The sequence below is a fragment of the Falco naumanni genome, chromosome 1, assembly GCF_017639655.2.
Source record: "Falco naumanni isolate bFalNau1 chromosome 1, bFalNau1.pat, whole genome shotgun sequence".
Classification (NCBI taxonomy): domain Eukaryota; kingdom Metazoa; phylum Chordata; class Aves; order Falconiformes; family Falconidae; genus Falco; species Falco naumanni.
In genome coordinates this window covers 119,906,123-119,924,459 of record NC_054054.1, presented here as the reverse complement: position 1 = coordinate 119,924,459, position 18,337 = coordinate 119,906,123, and the positions used below count along the sequence as shown (strand labels likewise).

General features: G+C 44.9%; 1 protein-coding gene across 5 annotated transcripts in view; it reads left to right on the top strand.

Moving 5' to 3' along the window:
* The window catches only part of TMEM104 (transmembrane protein 104), a 45,136-nt gene that overhangs the window by 1,526 nt on the left and 25,273 nt on the right, over positions 1-18,337 (top strand). For 4 of the 5 annotated variants that reach the window (XR_005826013.1, XM_040581755.1, XM_040581753.1 and 1 more), the window contains 6 exons: positions 1,914-2,035; positions 3,947-4,028; positions 4,974-5,076; positions 5,490-5,570; positions 9,977-10,076; positions 10,877-10,985. Coding sequence is in view for 4 of the 5 variants with exons in the window: in XM_040581755.1 (XP_040437689.1) it covers positions 1,914-2,035; positions 3,947-4,028; positions 4,974-5,076; positions 5,490-5,570; positions 9,977-10,076; positions 10,877-10,985 (597 nt within the window). In the remaining variant the exon portion in view is untranslated. The remainder of the gene's footprint in view (positions 1-1,913; positions 2,036-3,946; positions 4,029-4,973; positions 5,077-5,489; positions 5,571-9,976; positions 10,077-10,876; positions 10,986-18,337) is intronic. The other variant, XM_040581756.1, reaches the window with a different exon arrangement.

Below are 18,337 nucleotides of genomic sequence, written 5' to 3'. Positions count from 1 at the left end.
TGCTTCCCCACGGACATAACATGAATGTTTCAAGAGATGATGGAGGTCAAAGTGTACTTAAAATTTCTTATCCCTTATAGATGGGGGGGGTTTGCATCACAGATTGCTTTATATAATGTAAAGGGATGGTGTCTGCTTAAGGCATAGTTGTAAAAGTGTTAAAAAGAGCTTCATGTCCATACCAGCTAATGCATCCTTCTCCCCGCTTTCCTAAATATTTTCTTAATGTTTTCATCAACCTGAATTGTCACAGGAAGCTAGCATAAACGGGGGGAATAGTGACATTGAAACTTATCCCACTTTGCTTCTCTTTTTTTACTTTAAGGAAGTCAGGGGAAAACATTATGTAAAGTTTACTTATTTGTGGCTGTTGTAGTAATTTGTTTTAAACCACTTCATTTAAAATCAGTCATCAGGATGTTTCTTCCTTGTAATGTGGTAGCCTGTGAAACTGCAAAGCCAATTACTGCTTCCCTATGTTACTGGAAATACTGGTTTTCATAGCCACAAGTGTGTATAGTGTCAGCTCTTAAAAACAGTGCTTTGTAAACAAGGTTTAGTCTTTTTTTCTGGAATGGCTAAATATAGAATCAGTCCTGAAACCTGTATGCTGGCTTTCAAATGCTTCAAAACTTTAATCCCGGTATTGACAATTGAGTTTAGAAGAACTGAATATTAGGCTGCAGAAATAGGTTACAACTGTGAAAATGGAGAACAAGACAGTAACTGGGACGTCTGGACTCTAAAGGATTAGTGTCACCTGTTCTTATGTTATTATCTTAGTGTTGCATGAATTTCCTAGAGTCTAATCTCAAAGGCTATGACTTTTTCCTCTTTCCCTGAACATGTCTAGCCAGACTGAACACAAGGGTACCATTTTCATCTCTGTCTACTTGACCAAATTCAAGGAAAATCACCTGAAGTTTTTTTTCAGCAGTCTTTCTCTGAAGAGTAAGTCATGGCCCTGGGCACTTGAGTTGTGCTCAGGGAATGACAGCTCTGCCAGGTGAATGTGAAGAACTTTCCTGCAAACTGCAATGGCTGACTTTTTTTTGTTGTTGTAGGAGACTTGTTGAATAACGAATTTTCTGTGCTTATGTCAGTGAATGAAAGGCTTGCAGGGTACCTGGGGAACGATCCTGATATTAATTGCTTCACGCCCAGAAAAGTGTACTCAGACGCAGTTCTTTACTGGCTGTCCTCTGGAGAGACTCTGACCTATATAAAAAATAAAAAGAACTTTGGGGCAATTTTTGATCATGAATTCAGCTAAATTTGCAGTCAAGGTGGGTGGGTGGGGGGTGTCTTGTCCAGGTGCACAGTTATCTTTTGTCCCTGGGTAGAAAAAAGCTTTCTGCCAGAGAGGATGAAACCCTTTCCCTTCCAGAAGTAAAATCCCTTCTTCAGAATATGCTCCGCTGCTTACTGGTAAAATGGCAAGCAGGCTTTGAATTATAATTCCATTTGAATGTTTCCTGCTTACGAAGAATAAAGAACAAGAGATTCTGAAAGGTATCTATGTACGTAGTAGCCGTAGCTACTTAAATGTTCAGGTCAGAAAAGGAGACACCCCAACCCACAATGTAGACCCTTCTGGTAGCAGGCAGTGGATTTGAAAACAAACAGACAAAAAGCTCACGCGCTTTCTAATTCTAGAAGTTAGAAAGAAATATAATATTGTAAAATAATTAGAAAAATGGAGAGGAATATCAGCTTCTCCAGAAATGTTCTGACAGTCACTGGGTTCTCTTTGGTTATCAGTCCCCTCCGATATTCATTTTTAGCCTGGGCTTGCTCCCGCCCTGCTGGCTCGAAGATTGTGCTCTCCATTTAAATCTGTACATGTGAGGTGTCCTGGATGATCTTTGGCATAGCTGCAAACACTCATGTTGGATTTTGTGAATGGATTGCAGGTTGGTCTGGTTTACATGTTCAACCTCATCGTTGGAACAGGAGCTCTAACCATGCCAAAGGCCTTTGCAACAGCAGGGTGGCTTGTCAGCCTTGTTCTCCTAATGTTCCTGGGATTTATGAGGTAGGACATGAGAATGTGTCTTTAGGGGGTTGTGGGGCTTGGCTGGGTGGGGCTGTAAGGACAGTGCTAAGACTTTTGGTACTTTTCTGAGTGATCCCGTCCCTCTACTGCTTTGAGCGTCGATCTCTGCAGTCATGTTGCCTGTGGACCTTATTTGGAGGGATGCATTTTCTGACTGCCTGCAGTATGGTGCTATATCCCACTCCCTGGCTGATGGGAAAGACTTTTTCTACAGTCCAGAATCTTCTGGGACCTTTCTTCCAGCTTTCTTTTTCTGCTTTGTGACTTGCACGTGTGATGCAGACCTGTTGTGTTACCTTTCTCTTGGCTTCTGGCAGTGCTCCTGGCTTCAGGAGCATCAGGAAAAATTACTGAAAAATTGTTGTATAGCTGGGTCTGTGTTATTCCTGCCCCTGCCCCATTCCTGCTTAAGACCTTGGAGCTGGTGTCTTGATTTTCACGCTGGCTGGCCATGAGCTTCTGCCCAGCTGCCTTCCTGCTGGAGCAGCAGGTGGAGCTGAAGGCTGTTGATACGGCACTGATGTCTAAGTAGTTATTAATAGAATTGCCATCTTCTGACGGGCTGTGAATCCCTGCTTTCTCCTTGCTTGGTTTTAAAATAAAATAAACCAAAATCCCCTCCTGCCATTTGTAAGAATGGAATTTAGAAGTTCCTTTCTTGTCAGTAACCAATTCTATCAGCCTGAATGTGCCTTTGATTTGGAGGCAGCACTTTTTGGATCTGTTAGGTACTGCTATATAGAGGTGCTGTATCATCAGTACTGACTGTAGTAATGCTTGTAGTTCTCCAGCTCAAAGCTGTAAGCTGCAAAGGCTTGATAAAATATAAACTGTGGGAGTACAGTAACTGGAAGTTTTAGAAGCAATTCCTTGTAGATAGATCAGTTTAAAAGCCTAAATTCAATGTATGAAACTCAGCACCAGCAGACAATCCAAGGTCAGCAGAAGAGCATAAACCTCCAAACCTGCATACCAAAATTGCACTGGATTAATCTGAAAAGATGCAGCTCAAAGTACTACATACACGCCTTGGCAGCTGCACTGCCTTGTTGCTTTTGTTCTGGCGCTTGTGACTTCCTCGTGCCCACTGGGGACCCTTCAGTGCAAGAAGAGTCTGGGTGGAAGTTGCTACATCGGCCTTGGGACAGGCTGCTTGCTTTTATTCTTGCAAGACTAATCTCTTATTTGAGCTTGATAAGGGAGTCCAGTTCGTGAAGCAGTGAGAGACCACTTTAAAGCCTTAAATAAGATTGATTTGAGATTGTTGGTTTGTTTTTTGGTTGGGTTTTTTTTCCATTTTTTTTTTTTTATTATTGGACTGGTTTTAGCTGAGATAATGATATTCCTTCCATCAGTGGCTCTTACTATTTCCCTGGACAGCTTTTCCCCGGCCTCCAGCAAAGTGTATTTGCATGCCTGTGTGATCTGCTCCTTGGTCTTGTATTGCTGCTTTGCTTCTCATGCCATTTGTAAGATTCTTTAAGGGACCATAGCAGCTTTGCCACAGGCCCTAATAGGTAAGCTTCAGAATAGTATTGTGTTCGTCCTAGGCTCTAAAAGGAGGAAGGAAGCTTGCTTTCTAGTAAAGGGGGAAGTCCTGTAGCCTTCTTCAACTCAGAAACAGTAGGAAGGTGCCTTCCAGATATCTTCTTATATCTGAAGGCATGTTATATTTTACAGCATTTTGTGGTCCACTTGAACACTTTAAGCTCAAGAACAGAAGGGAGCAGCAAACTGAGATGAAACGCTGTACCAAAACCAGCGCGCATGTGTGTAGCTGGTGAAAAGGTTGTTTTTGTTTGCTTGCTCCTACGGACAGGTGGGAATAATTCTCTGTCTCCCTTCAACGACAGTTCTTGACTATTATTGATATCAATTTAATTTGTCTAGCTATATGACTACGACCTTTGTGGTGGAAGCCATGGCTGCTGCAAATGCCCAGCTACGATGGAAGAGAATGGAAAAACGCAAGGTTCGTGTGGGGTTTAATTTTCCAGTTTCTCTTTTTCTTTTATCCAGTAGGACTTGCCTGAGATACCTCTGCATCTTGGCCTTGCCTGATTAGTAACTCTAAAGGAATAAATTTCTACTGTACTTAACTTTGCCATATAAAATATGGCTGTTAGTTCCCTGTGGGGTTGCTCATTAAAGACAGGATTTTATGCTCCTTCTTTGAAAAATCTCTTGTGCTGTTCACATTTCTTACTGATTGTGCTCTCCTTGCCCAGAAGCGCTGCTCAGTGAATGTGCAGAGGTGGCAGCCAATATATTGGTGCCATTTGGAATGTGCTGAGATCTGTAAATCCTTGCTGATCTCAGGTCACTTAACAGGGACAGGCTGGAATGTCCTTGCTGTCACTTGGGCTGTATCCCAGGGAGTGGACAGTCCTGAAGTATGTCCCTGCTGTAAAACTTACTTGTGGCTTTTTGGATCCTGTCTTTAGTGGCTTTTCTGGATCAGTGCAGGGCGTAATTGTTTGTGCTGACTTAAACCCCTGCCTGTGTGATGGGAGGTTGGAGTTAGGAGCTAGACTGTTGTGTTCTGACTAGCTAAGACTATAATGTTTGGATTTTTTTTCTACTAGTTCGGCAGCCCTGCAGATCTGGAAGTTTCTATCTTCCTTGTGCCACATATCACTACACAAATTGGACACTGTTGCTGTGTGCATGGCCGAGGCTAGGATAGCGGAGCCTGTCACTCACTTCAGCCTGCCCTACTAGTGCTCTCCTCTGCTCCCCGCAGCACCCCAAGGCTGGGCCAAGGGCTCCCTGGTGTTGCCTTTGCTTGCATGTCCTGCCCATCCCTGTTTGACACCTTCCTTTGAGTTTCTGGAAGCGAGACCACGACACTGGGTGGTGCCACAGCCTGCACTGTGGGTAGCAGACATCTCATCAGTGGTCTGGTCTTTGCTTCCAGGAGGATGACGAGGATGAGGATTCTTCCTCTGGAGTATCTGACAGTGATGTTCTCCTCCAGGATGGCTACGAGCGAGCAGAGACACGACCCATCCTGTCAGTTCGTAAGTACCTAGTTCGTGCTTTCACTCAATCCAAGATCTTTTCTCTGCGGACAGTGTCACAGTGGGCTCCAGCAAGTGGGGCAGAACTCTTCTGTCCATTTCACCCTTAATTCCATGTGCTCACATCCCAAAGTCCTGAGCACTTGCAAGATAAGACTCATTGAGAATTCTGTTCACCTTCTACAGTCTGATAAAGATCTCTTCCTTCTAGGTCACTAAGATGAGAACATCTTATTTTCAAAACACTTTTAAACTAGCTTCAGCAGAGTAATTGGACCAGTGACTCTGCAGCTATGGAGTCATATATACTGTCCTTCAAACTGTTGCTAGAGCTTCCTGAGTGTCTTCAGATAGTCTGGCCTCTGGGTTTATTGGAGGGACTGGTTGAAATACTTCTTGTTTTCACCTTGCAGAGAGACGTGGCTCACCCAATATCTTTGAAATCACCGAGAGGGTGGAAATGGGCCAGATGGCTTCCATGTTCTTCAATAAAGGTAAGTGATTCATATTTTCAGAAGTCCTGTCTCAGTGCCTGCTTCTTGGTGTGGGTTTGCATCCTGAGTTTGTGATGATTCCACCCCAAAGTGTTGTTCCTTCTCTCTGTGTACTGTATTCATCTCCCTGTGTGGTGTTTCTACAAAGTGGATTATTTATGGACTGAGTGGGCCAGAACCTGCAAGGAGGGGAAGGTGCTGTGGTGGTGGTAGTGGAACTAGCCAAAATACTGCAGGTTATAGGCCCAGTTTTTTGAAACAGGCGAGTGTAAGTCAGTGCCTTTTCTGACTGCCCTCAACCTGACTCTGAGCTGCATCTATCCTTTGTGATCTCTGCTGTGTAAAGCAGTAGAGCCCAGCTGTCGTGTTTGCCAGTTCCATCTTGGCTGTAGCATTTGAGAATGAGACTTTTTGGCTTCCCTGAACCGCGTCAGTATCGGTCTGAAGGGAAGAGCTACTTCTGGGGAGAGCTGTTGCAAATTGCATCTATCTGGATAGTCACCAAGAGAGCTGCTGGGGCGTGAACTGCTGAGAGAGTCCCTGGTGTGCGTATGATTGGCAGCTGTCTTGTCTTTTTGCCTTTAAATGTCTCTTGTATGCCAGGGAACAAACTTGTAACTGTACTGCAGTAAAGCCATATCCATTGCTGCATGTGATAGAAATGCAAACTACAGTGTTAGGTATCCTGAGTAAAACAGTACACTTTAACTACTGTGCGGGGCCAGAAAATCATCAGACACAATGGTTGTGCAGTTTGGAGCCTGTCAGGCCCCATTTCTTGTGGAAAGAGACATTTTCTCTTGCTCACTGGCCGCCTTACAAAGATGTGATGGGCTGGTTTTTTCCACTACCATTACATCACTTCATGCCAGTGTAAGACTGTTGCCTCTGAAGGACAGCTGGGCTTAAGGAGTGAAGATTCTTTGAACTATATTTCTAATTTTGAAGCCCAATTGAAAAAAACCTTTTTAATTTCCCTGCATGCCTCTTCTGGGCCTTTGTAGATTTAAATCACTTAAGACTATCAAAATAATCCACCTTGGATCAGGCTGCCACTTTTCTGGTCAGAGAAGAGGAGAGGTGACTTGAGTGCAAGTTGGGGACTCGGAATCTCCTTGTTCCTAGTCTTGCCTGTAGCACTGGGTTGCTCTGTCTTTAGGCAGGTTTTCTTGCTTGTATGCTTTGTCATCTGAAAAGCACTGCGAACGCTTCCTCATCTGTCATCCTCTGGGAAGTAATATTTGGGAAGTGCTTTGAGAAGCACTGTGTAACAGCGTAGCAGTATTGCTGATGATTCAGCTGTAGAGGCCAGGTTGGCCACAGGAGGGGTGCCGGGTCACAGGAGAAAAGGGTGCTTTCTCCCCTAGGCAAGTTCTGGAAGGCCCCAGCTGTGCTGTGCTTCACAGGAGCTGGTAAGGGCCCCCCAGGTGCCTGGGGCTGCTGCCCTTGGGCCACTCCACCTTGGTGGTAGCAAGGGCTGGGCCAGCACACTCTGCCTGCCCTGCTGTGCGCTCCCGGCAAAGGCAAGAACTGCTCCGTCCTGGCAGTCCTAATCCTGCTTCTTAACATGGCTTTAGCCAGAGCTATCTGATTTCTGTGTTAGAGATCCTCTCCAGGACCTACTCCATGCAAAGGGATGAATCCCTCTGTGGGAAGGCAGCTGGAGCAGCTGCAGGTCATAGCTTGAAACCACTTGTGACTTCTAGATGGGGTGAGATACACGCAGCAAAGGGGCTGGGGCAGCTGTGACTCGTTTGCTGCTTTCCCTTCTGTGCTCAGCGGTGAGGCTCTACCCCTGTACTGTTGCTGAGTCTTAGTTCTGAAACACTGTCTGGTCTGCTGAGCAGCTGCAGAGAAGAGACGAGCGGAGTGCCTCCCTCTGCAGAGCCTTGCTGAGGGGCTTCCTTCCGACAGTGGCACAGAAAGGCCTTCAGTTAGGGCAGTTGCTCAGTGACCAGTTGGTGCTGCCTAGTGCTGAGAAACTTGGCCACACTTGGGAAGTCCCAGCTCCAAGCACCAACTTCTGGTGGGTTCACAGCTACCAACTGTCTGGGTAGGTTTTTGCTCACAATGTACGAAGCATGGATCCAAACCCAAGGTGTCTGAGGGCATTACAGCCTTCAGAGGGAAGGCTGGTGAGAGCTTTGCAATAGTTCTCAAAGCCTCCAATTTCTAGCAAGTTCTGTGTTCCTTTTGACTGATTTTTATTTTCAGCAATCTGACAGGAGTTGAATCTGCAGTCCTGGGAGGTAAGCTGGGGATAAATCTCCATTTCAGACTGTCTGCTTTCTTAAAGGGAGCTGACTTAGGTTTAGGCTGTGAAGGGCCTGTGTGCTCTTTTAAAAGTGCTGGCTCTGAAGCACTGCTTTTTATTTATTTATTTTGCAAAGTTGGGTGCTTTCTTCTGGGACTGAGCAGTCATTTATTGCAATAATGGATTCTAGGCACATCTATCATGCTGTTTCCCCACAGGAAGTCATTGATTTTCCGCCCCCCCCCCCCCCGTTTTGTGTCCAGTAATGAAAGTATTGATTAGGGAGGGTCAGCAGCAGTTTATAAAAGAACTGATGCTAAAGTCTTCCTGTCTTCGGGAGGATGGGTTTGGGAGAGGAGTGTTACCTGGGCTTCCCACAGACAGAGAAATCTGCGCTGAAATGGGGATGTAGTGTGTGCTGGTGGGTACCTGGTGGTGCTGCTGTAGCTTAGCTGGTCATGTTGGCCTTATTTTGGGGGTGGGGTGCAGCTGAGGCCCAAGACCAGTAGCAGACCCCAAAACAGAATCTATATCTGGGTCTGTGTAGTCCTGTGCTTAGTGTGTCTTGCAGCTTCTGTCCTATGCCAGATATCTGTTACAATAACCTTCAACCTTTCTTAATGGGAAATTGGAGAAGACTAATAGGTAGTTTGCCATCGTCAGAACAATGCAGAGACTCCTTAACCATCTTAAATCTTTCACAGAGGAAGAAAACAAGGTGGGGAACTATATGAAGTGATCTGACAGTTCTTGCAAGGTCTCAGTTTGTTTGTTAGACAAACCCAGGAACAACTCTGGGAATACTGGCTTAGTTTGCTGCTTTCCAGAAGCAAGGAAGATTACTTGCTGCTTTCCCAATACAGGCCTTTTGTTTAGGAATATTTTATGCTAAGTAGGCTCAGCATATTGAACAATTTATTTAAATGAAGGAGAATGCCTATTAATGTTTTGTGACATCCAGAGATCCAGTGCCGTCCAGTATGATGGCAAAACGTGGTAAAATTCTGGGGCATCCAAGCACTGTAGCAATATTAGACTGCATTCCTGCAGTGATGCTGTCCTTGTTTGATAGTTGTCACGTGTGAAGCTTGGAGAGGTGAACTGATTTACTGCAGCTGTATTGTGATGCCACCTGATGCTTAATCCTAACTTGAAAGTATGGGCAGGTTCCTTGAACTGTTTTGCTTCAGCTTCCTAAATGAAACAAATCTGAGGGTTTTTTTTTTCTTTTTTTTTTGTAGCTCACCTGTCTCTGAACTAAAATATGTTCCACTTTTCCTCGGTGAGATTTATACTGACAAGTTCAGAAGAAGAGAATCTTGGGGTGTCATTGAGCATTTTTTTTCTCTCTACAGTTTTTAGCTGTCCACAGCAGTGTTGTCTTGTGCCCCAGTAAGGCTATTCTATGCACCCAAGTAACTTGTGTAAGATGTTTTTAATAAGTGAAGGCAGGGCAAGCTTTAAAAAGCAAAAAATACCAACAAAAAAAACCCACCCAAAAAGCCAGAATGGGGCAGAAACAGCATGCATGTGGCAGTAGGGTAAGAGAGTTGCAGAAACAGTTTAAAGCTTTGCAGGTTTGAACTTGGCTCGAGTTGCTGACGGTAAGGGATCTCCCAAAGTAGTTCCATTTTCAGCCTCGTGGAACCTGAGCTCTGCAGGGCAAAATCCCTCATGTTAATAAGGTCCTGCAGGTTTGCAAGCAGAGGGTTTGGAATCAGCAGAGACTTAAAAACATCTCTCTTCATTTTGCTGTTTGTCAGGCTGCACTCAGACCAAGTCTGTGAGCATCAGCTAGGTGTTTGCCTGTGGCTGTTTCAAGTTGACACCTTCATCTGGCAGATGACTTATGTGAGACCTGTTGGTCTTGACCAGCAACTGGATGACAGGCTTGGACTTGGGGGCCTGGTGTCAGGGCCAGATATTGAAGGAAGCAGAGTTTAGCTCTGGGGCACCTCATGTCCTGTCAGTTCCTGTGCTGCGGCTAAGTTCCTTCAGTTGTTGCTGTGACCCTTGGGTGGAGTTTGCTGCAGAAGGTAGTAAACTATGGAGGAAAATGCTGGTGATTTATTTTTAAGACCTTGAAAATTTTTTATGTACTTGAAGTGCAGAGTTTGATTCCCTGTGTACTCTGCTGTCTCTTTTCCTGCAGTGGGTGTCAACCTCTTCTATTTCTGCATAATCATCTACCTCTACGGAGACCTGGCAATCTACGCAGCAGCTGTACCGGTCTCTCTCATGCAAGTGACCTGGTAAGTGTGCTTACTGCTGTGGGATTGTGTACCGACAAAGAAGAGAACAGGCTTTTGGGTTTGATGGGGTGATAAGGCTGACCAGGATTAGCTCTACTTTCTGAACAACAGAGTGGAGAAGTGACTCAAGGATAGCTCATCGCTTGTGGGTGGTAAGGTGAAGTTGGTTTATATTCCCCACCCGAGTGCCTGCTGCCTGCCTGGAAAGTAGCCTGACCTGATTTCAGATGAGTCCTCAGGTGTGAAGTACTTCCAGCTTCAGTGGTTGCAGACACAGGACTTGTTGCTTAATAGCTTGACTGCACACAGAGTATTGCAATATTTTAGCTTTTCTGTTTCTTTGGGTAAGAACTGAGAGGTGTGATGCTTACCAAGCTTATAACCAGTGAGTGGTGACACTGTGTGGCCTTAGGTCTGGACTGAGAGCAGTCTCTTTCTCAAAGAAATAGATAATGAAGCAGTTTGATTTGATCAAATCTGGACTGGGCTGGATTTGGTCTCATGACTTGGAAATGGAAAATCTCAGTGATCCATATATGACCTAAACTTGCTAGCTTGATGACCAAATGTGTCCAAACTTGCAAGTACTGCAGGCAGTCCAAGAATTTGCCTGTATGTGTGGTACTCAGTGACTTGTTCTGTTACACAGTCCAGAAAATATAAGGATGGAGGATGTTCAGGGAGGGAGAGGAGGAATGGATACTTCAGGTCTCTGATCATTCTTCTTTCTTGCATGCAGGAGAGGGGAAGACCTCTGGTAGGAGTTAATTACTGCCTTTTGTTTCTCACTCCTTTCCCAGTAGTGCCACTGGCAACCATTCTTGCAGTGTTGGAGATGGCACAAAGTATAACGACACAGACAAGTGCTGGGGGCCAATTCGACGGATTGATGCTTACAGACTGTATCTGGTGAGTGTGAAACTGGGGTGACAGTTTTAAACTTTGCTTCTAGTGAATAGAGATATTTTTTTCGTGTAGGGATGATGTGGCTCAAGTGAACAACAGAGGTGTGAAGCTTTTGGTTCAGTCTGACCTTTTTGGCCAAATACCCCCCTGTATTCTTGGTGACATGGCTGTGCATTAATTTGGTGGCCATTGGAACGATCCTTATGATTTTGAGTTTAAATAGAGTTTTGTCCTTGTTGTGTAGTTTTATATTGCTTAAGCAGGTGATATGTCCATGCCAAAGGGTGGGTTTTTTTCAGTATTTGGCTGAGTAATTGTTGCTTTGAGGTAATTGTCAATATACTGGAGTATACTAAGCTCTCTTGACTGCATTCTTTATGTGACTAAAATTGTTCATGCTGCAGGAGAATCTGCTTTTTGAGAGATGATAGAAACAGTCCCCTTAAACATTATCCAGTGCTATATGCTGCTTTAGTAATAGCTTTGTCTAGTTTAGGGTTGTCTATTGCATCTATTACTGTGCTGTGGTGCTGCTGTGAAATGAAGGTTTTTCCCAAAGGATGATGAATGCTGCTTCTCTTGAGCTTGGGGAGAATTCAGCACTTGTACTTGGAGACAGATGTCAGCAGGGCAAAATGAGAAGAGGGAGGTATGCAAGTGCTGCATAGTGTGGCTTCTGTTAAGGGTCCCAGTGAAATTTAAGAAAAAAGAGTGAAGGTGGCTGTGTGTGTGTAGAGGATGCGGGGGTAAAGACTGAAGCAATTTTGCAGTTAGTACACTTTGCACATGCAGTGGCTCACATCCCTGAGTGCACTTGTTCCAGCATTATTGCAAAAGTAAGAGCTGGGCCTCAAAAATATTAGTGAATGTCAAAGCCTAGTTAATTATTTAAGAGAAATATTGCTTTATTAAGTTGTGTCTTGGTCTGTTTCTTTAAAACTTCCAGAAGATTGAAGATTTCCTTCCTGAATTTCAATAACTCTCCCTGACCCAGCAGAAGGAGCTAGTCAGAAAAGGCAGACATGCATTAATTACTGCCTCCATCTCTCGGATATTATGTCTATAATTCATGAAGATAATTGTTGTTAAGGCTTGAAAAATTAAAAAAATTAAGACTGTGTAAGCATTAGACTTGCCGTCTGTGTACATAACTCAGAGGAGCTTTTCCCTCTGCTTGTCTCCTCTTGCGGATTTGGAGAATAAATATCTGCAAAGTCTTTGGTAGTGGTTAATCCTTCTCTGCTCAGTAATTGAGATGAGGGTTTTGGTGCTTTCCTCTGCTCCCCCTTAGAAGTAGGGAGGGGTTGTTTGTGGGAGAACATACCACTCTGTAGCGGGTTACTGGAGTGGGGCAGTTCCCACAATCACTATTTTCAGGAGGCTGCTGGGTGTCAGCATTACCTCCAAGTTGGGGTTTTCTGTTAAGGTCTCTAGTGCTTCTTACTGGGTGAGTATGGGAGTAAACTGGTACTTGTTCTACCTCCAGCTCTGCTGGTCCCACTCCCTGCTTGACTTGTGTGGGTTTTATTCTCCAGAAAACAATGATGATGACAGTTTCCCTAGAGAGGGATGAGAGATATAATTATTTATAAAATGTTCAGACCACAGTACTGATGCTGTCTTCAAGTTTGGGCTGCCTCTGAAGTGACTGCGCTGGTTAATTTTTTTCCCCTGCTGTCCTGTTTGCAGGGACTAGTGACCAGTAGTAGCTCTTAAACTCTCTGAGAAACCTGGGATGATGGGAGGGCAGCCGTAAGAAGTTGCTTTTTGATAAATTTATCAATATTATCAATAAAAATACCAATTTTTAAAAAATTTGGTAGCAAAACGCTGTAACTATCCCTGCAAATTTTGTCCAAGCTTCTTGTGCAATAGAAGTGGAGTCTTGAACATGCAAGAAAAGCAGAACCCAGCCTGTCTGAAGGGGAAAAGGAAGCATGAAAGTGAGGAGCGGTGAGATTCATCAAGAGCATGGCTATTCTCTAGTTCCCCAGGGGATCATACGCATAAAGCGCTTGCTCTGTTTTCTTGACTTTTCCTTTTTTTAGAATTCTTGCTTGTTGGAATAATTCAGATTCCATGTTTCAGTGGACAAACAAGGTCTCTTTTTGCAGGCTAAGTTCCCCTGTGGCAAGGGGACAGATGGACACTGTGATCCCAAAAGAAAGCAGCCGAGTTTTTGGATCAGCCCTTTTGTCCTAGATGCCTGCCTCTAGTTTTCTCAGCTCTTCTTAGTACTGTATATAGGTTTAAGTGACTTTTAGGAGCAAGATGGGTGGATGTAACTGGAACCTCTTTCTAGTTCCAGTGAAGCAGGTCTCTGGATGTAGTGTTCTTTTTTTTAGTCTGTGCATGACCCCGCAGAGAGCCTTTTTTGGACTACCAGGAGAAATAATCTATTTGAGGTTTTCTGGGAAAATGGTGCCAATGGGAGCTCTCTTGTGCCAAGTACCACTAGTCTGCCAAAGATCTGTGCTGCCTTCCTCCTGTCAACTCTTTCTCTCCCAATGCTGTGTCGTCTTTTCAGCAAAACCCATTTCAAACATTGACTCTTCGAGCTGGGGATGGAAAAGGGAATAATGACTGATGTAGAAATCCTATTTCATGCTTTATTGTCCAGAAAGGCCTCTGGAAGCTGTCTCTGCTCAGATCATTGTGAATGGAAGCTGAAAACTATGCACATAATGAGAATATTTAGACAGATTAAATTCTTCTCTTGAGACTTGCTTGTCTGTGCAGCATCTTTATTGCTATTCCAGAATTTCACACCTAAGTGTGACTGCAGTCTTCAGAGACCACTAGGCCCCTATTAACCTTTGTCTGAACAAATGGCTATCTTGCTTCTTGTTTGTAAATTGCCTTGGAAAATAAAGGCTTGCAAAACAAATAAGTGAAGGCAAGTGCAGCACATACCAAAATAGACTTTTGCTCCTGTCCCATCACTTGCTGCTAATATTTGCCTCCTCTTTGGGACCATAGGAGTCCCAGGAGGTTTAAGAGGTGAGTCTTGCTGTGCTCACGCCTGTTGAGGGCAAGATCACGCAAGGCATGTTGGCTGGGAGAAAGGCATGTGTTAGATGGCCCAGTGACCTTGTTGAAGGCAAGCACTGATTACAGTTAAAGCAGATCGATGGCTTTCTATCTTTGCTTCAGATCCATCACCATGCTGTCATGTCCTCGACAGCTGAAGTGACTCCTGAGTCCCTTGGCTGTCTGGATGGCAGTGCTAAGGACAGGGTTGAGTTCTCTGTGCTGAATGCACACTTCAGTACAGTCGCTTTATCATGCTTTCTGTAAGGTCAGCTGAGTATCTTCTGTGTAAGCTGCAGGGAAGGGGCAGCGGATTTAAGTTTCAGATCTTTCATCATAATACTTTCTTGTCTTTTTCTTCCAGTGATGTAAGAATGTGTCATGATAGTCCCTGTTTCTAGAAAGCAGATACTGAGATAAATAAGAGATTAAATCCTGGGGATCAGCAGCCATTCAGTATGTCTGATCCAAAATACATTCATGACGTGGCAAACGGCGCTTCTCTTCTGCACCAGGGCAGACATTGTAGCTGAAACCTCTACTGTCTTCTCAGCCCTCCTCTTCTGGCAGTTCGGGGCATCGTATCTTCCCATGATGGAAAAGAAATGGCTTAAATTCTCAGGGGGAATCGTATGCCTTTCAGAAGGGGCACTGGCACAGGTACTTCTGGTAGCCTGGCTCGGTAGCGCGTCAAAGCTACCAGGTGCATCTGTTCTGTCTGAGTCTCTGTTGGTTTTTTAGCTGATTGGGAAAGGGACGCGGCATCCACTTTTGCCGGTTCACAGATGCTGCAGTATCGTAGGCAGCCCAGCGGGTGCGGGCCGAGCGAAGATGGGAGCGCAGATGGTTTAATGGAGATTATCCCAGTTGGAAACGTGCTTGTGCAGTGAATAAAATGAGCGGGCTTGCAGGCGCTTACTGTCCCTCTTCAGGAGGGGACAATGTCACCCCAGCCTGACACTCTGATCAGAATACCCAGCAACCAGAGCGGGGCTGGGCTGCAGCTGCGGGAGGCTGTGCAGGGGGGTGAGGAGGTAGTCTGAGGACATGTACAATTGCTCAGTGCCAGCAGAACTTAATCGGCAAATGCGAAGGCTGAACTGATAAGTGTTGGTGTAGATCCTGTCTGCCTCGGTGCGGTGCTGCCTTCCTGGCCCTCTCCGGCTGTAGGCTGGAGCGCTGTGCTTTGTGCCGCTAGCGTATGTGCTCTGCCTCCCTCCTCAGCATTTCTCCTTCCTGACTGAGCCACGTGTGTGTGTGCGCAGCCCCTGCTCTGGGTAAAAGTATCTGACTCTTACTGTCAAAACAGATCTTTCCGGATACATGTGCCTGTGCTAGGGCAGTTTTACCAGCTTGTTCGGTGCCTGAGACTCTTGTGGCCTCTCTGTCCGTGGTTGCCTTTTGGTCTCCGTGGGCTTGCTTTGTGGGTTTTGGTTTTATTTCTTACCCCCCAGCAGTGATATGAGGGGAGCCCTCATGGCAGTTCTTGAACATCCATGCTTGATCTAAGCTGTCTCTTGCCAACTGGGAGCTGGAGAGACAGAGCTGGAGCAGCGCTGCAAGCAGAGTGCTTCTTCCAAGGACACCTGGGTTTGCTCCGCTTGTTCCCTTTGCAGCAAGTGCTTTTCCTCTACCCTGCCTTCCTCAGCTGTGCCCTGCAGCAGCATCCGGTAATAAATGGGTCACAGCTGCTGTCTCCTGGATATTCTTACAGGTCTCGGTGTCTAGAGACCTTGAGAACCAGTAGTGGGGATGGTAGCTGCTTCAGTGGCAGGTGTCTGGAGCAGGGAGGGCTGATTTCACAGCACATCAATCAAAAAGGTTTGGGGTGCTTGCCTTGGCCTCCCAGAGTGAGCCAGGGGAAAGGAAGAAAAACTGGTGCAAGTTTACCCTGCTGGTGTGAAGCAATCATCTTGTTTAAATAAATTGCTTAAACTGTAGCATTGTTATGGTCCAGGTTACCCCAGCTTACAGTAAGGATACAGCAGGACTTGGGCACTATTAGCATGTACCCTACATATCCTATGAGAAGTTATTCATGGCAAGACCTTCTTGCCAAAGATATTGCATTATATTCCTTATCTCAAATGCTCTGATGTGTTTTATTATGATACTGATGTGGAAACAGATGTATAACAAAGGCAGCTGCTACTTCTGTGCATAGATGCAGTTCTGAAAGCCTTCAAAATAAGGAAAAACCTCTCACGAGTCCAGATTATTAGGCCATTTCTGTATGTACAGGCACCTGAATTTTGAGCTATTGCTGTCACAGCAGAGGAATTAGTACTGCGTTAAGCATAAATATCAGTAGCCCTAACTGTTTGTTACAGGTGCCCCTGAAATACAGCTTTTCTTGGCTGAAAGCCCTGTCTCAGAGGCTGATTGGAGTGTTCTTACGCCTCTCATCTAGTCAGCTTCCAAAAAGTAAGGTCAGTTAAGCTGCTGCTCTGCTCTAGAGTGGCTGAAGAAGGACAGGAGCCAAGTTTGTTGGAAATAAATGGTGTCTGGACGTGGGATGGGAAGACAATTCTCAGCTTTTTTTTTATGTGAAACTAATAAGGTTGAAATTGTTATACAGCCTTGTTAATATGGCATAAATCCTGCCTCCTTCATCCTGGTCTATTCTTCTGTGAGCTTGTCAATAAATTCTTTCAATTGCTTACTCATCATATGCCTGTGACAGATAAACTAGCTCTTTCAGAGTTTCCCACACCCCTTGTATTTCCTAATGCAAAGGGAGCTTCAGATAATGATTGGCCTTGTATATAAGAGGTTTTTCCTGACCTGGCAGGAGGAGAGGCAGATGAGTGCAGTGTTGTGAAAGTAGAATATAAACTTCTTGTACTAGTGACCTAAGAGCTGGAGTTCAGCTTCTGATGTGTGATTTTTCTTGCTTTCCTTGTAACTGATGCATTTTGAGTAAAAAACATCTGCCAGAAGGCAAGCCTCCCTGCTGCTAGGGCTGGGCAGGAGAGTCAGCCTTTGGTACGATGGGAAAGCAACTGCAAGACCGTGGATTGAAGCAACAAACTTTAAAGGATTAGCTTGTTTCTTTTCTCTGGAAAATCAATAGTGCAGGGGACTGGAATGTGTTTTCTGCACAGAGCTGTCTGTTCACTTCACAATAACTGTTTTTTTCCTTAAGTGGAGCTTGGGTTACTCTGTCACTGGGATGCTGAGATTTTCCAAAGGGTCAGTCCTTCCTCTCTGCCATCTCCAGCTGGCTCGTGATGGCTCTGTGGAAGGGAACTGAGGAAAGGAACAGGAAAGGAGCTGCTACCAGCCCTTAAGAGAAGCAAAAGGTAGCTGATGTGTTGGGCAGAGGCCATTGGTGAGTTCAGATGCACTTGGCTTCCCCAAAGAAGAATGTTCTGCATGCTTTAGTGCTTGGTTTGGCTTAGGTGATGGTGGGTGATGAGCATGAACCTTGGAAGCAAGCCAGCTAAAACAAATTGGGCAAAGGAGTGACCCAAGATATATCTCTGTTTGCTTTTGTGCGCTTTTCTGAAGTTATGAACTCACACCAGTGGTGTTTACCGGGCTCAGACTACAGCCCCTGCTGCCCAGCAGGGCTGAGGGGTCATGCTGCTGCTTTCCTAAATAAAGCTGTCCTTTAGAATAAGCTCACTTGGGCAGCAAGTTGACCAAATCTGACACTGTTCTCTCTTGCTGTTGGAGACCAGGCTTTCCCAAACAGGGCAGGTGTCAGAACAGATCCCTCTTTGTGATCCCCTGTGCGCTACACCAAGTTGTAAAGGTTTAAAAAGGTCTTTTTAAAACTCCTTTCTTGGACTAGACTGTTCAGGCAGACTCACAGATCTTTCATTTTTGGAACACTTGTAGGAATTAAGTAATAAATGCATTTCCCCTGTGCAGTGTTTTGTACAGTGGTAGTGACAGCATCTAGAAAGCAGAGTTGGAGAAGACCTGTTAAGTCAGATAAGCACTTCTCTGGGAGATGCAATACAAGCTTTTTTCTCAACAGCATATTTTCCAGTATTTTGTTCAGTGCTTTAACATGTTTGGTTTTTATGGTTTGGGTGTTGTGATTTTTTTTTTTTGAAAGAGGTCTGACCTTGCTGCCTGCCTGATTCACATCAGTGTTTTCATCAAGTAAGGCCAGCAGTCTTGATCTCTCCTCCCCTGAAATTATCCTTAATTCCTTAATAAACAGGTAGAAAGCACTGGGGTTGCAGAACTGTTTGGAGTGGTGTAACTGCCTATTACCAGGGGCTGTGGAGGAAAGAGCTCTGGACAGACTGGTATCTCTTTATACCCCTAAATAAGTCTGCAACTTCTTAACATCCTCCTAAATTGCGCTTTAT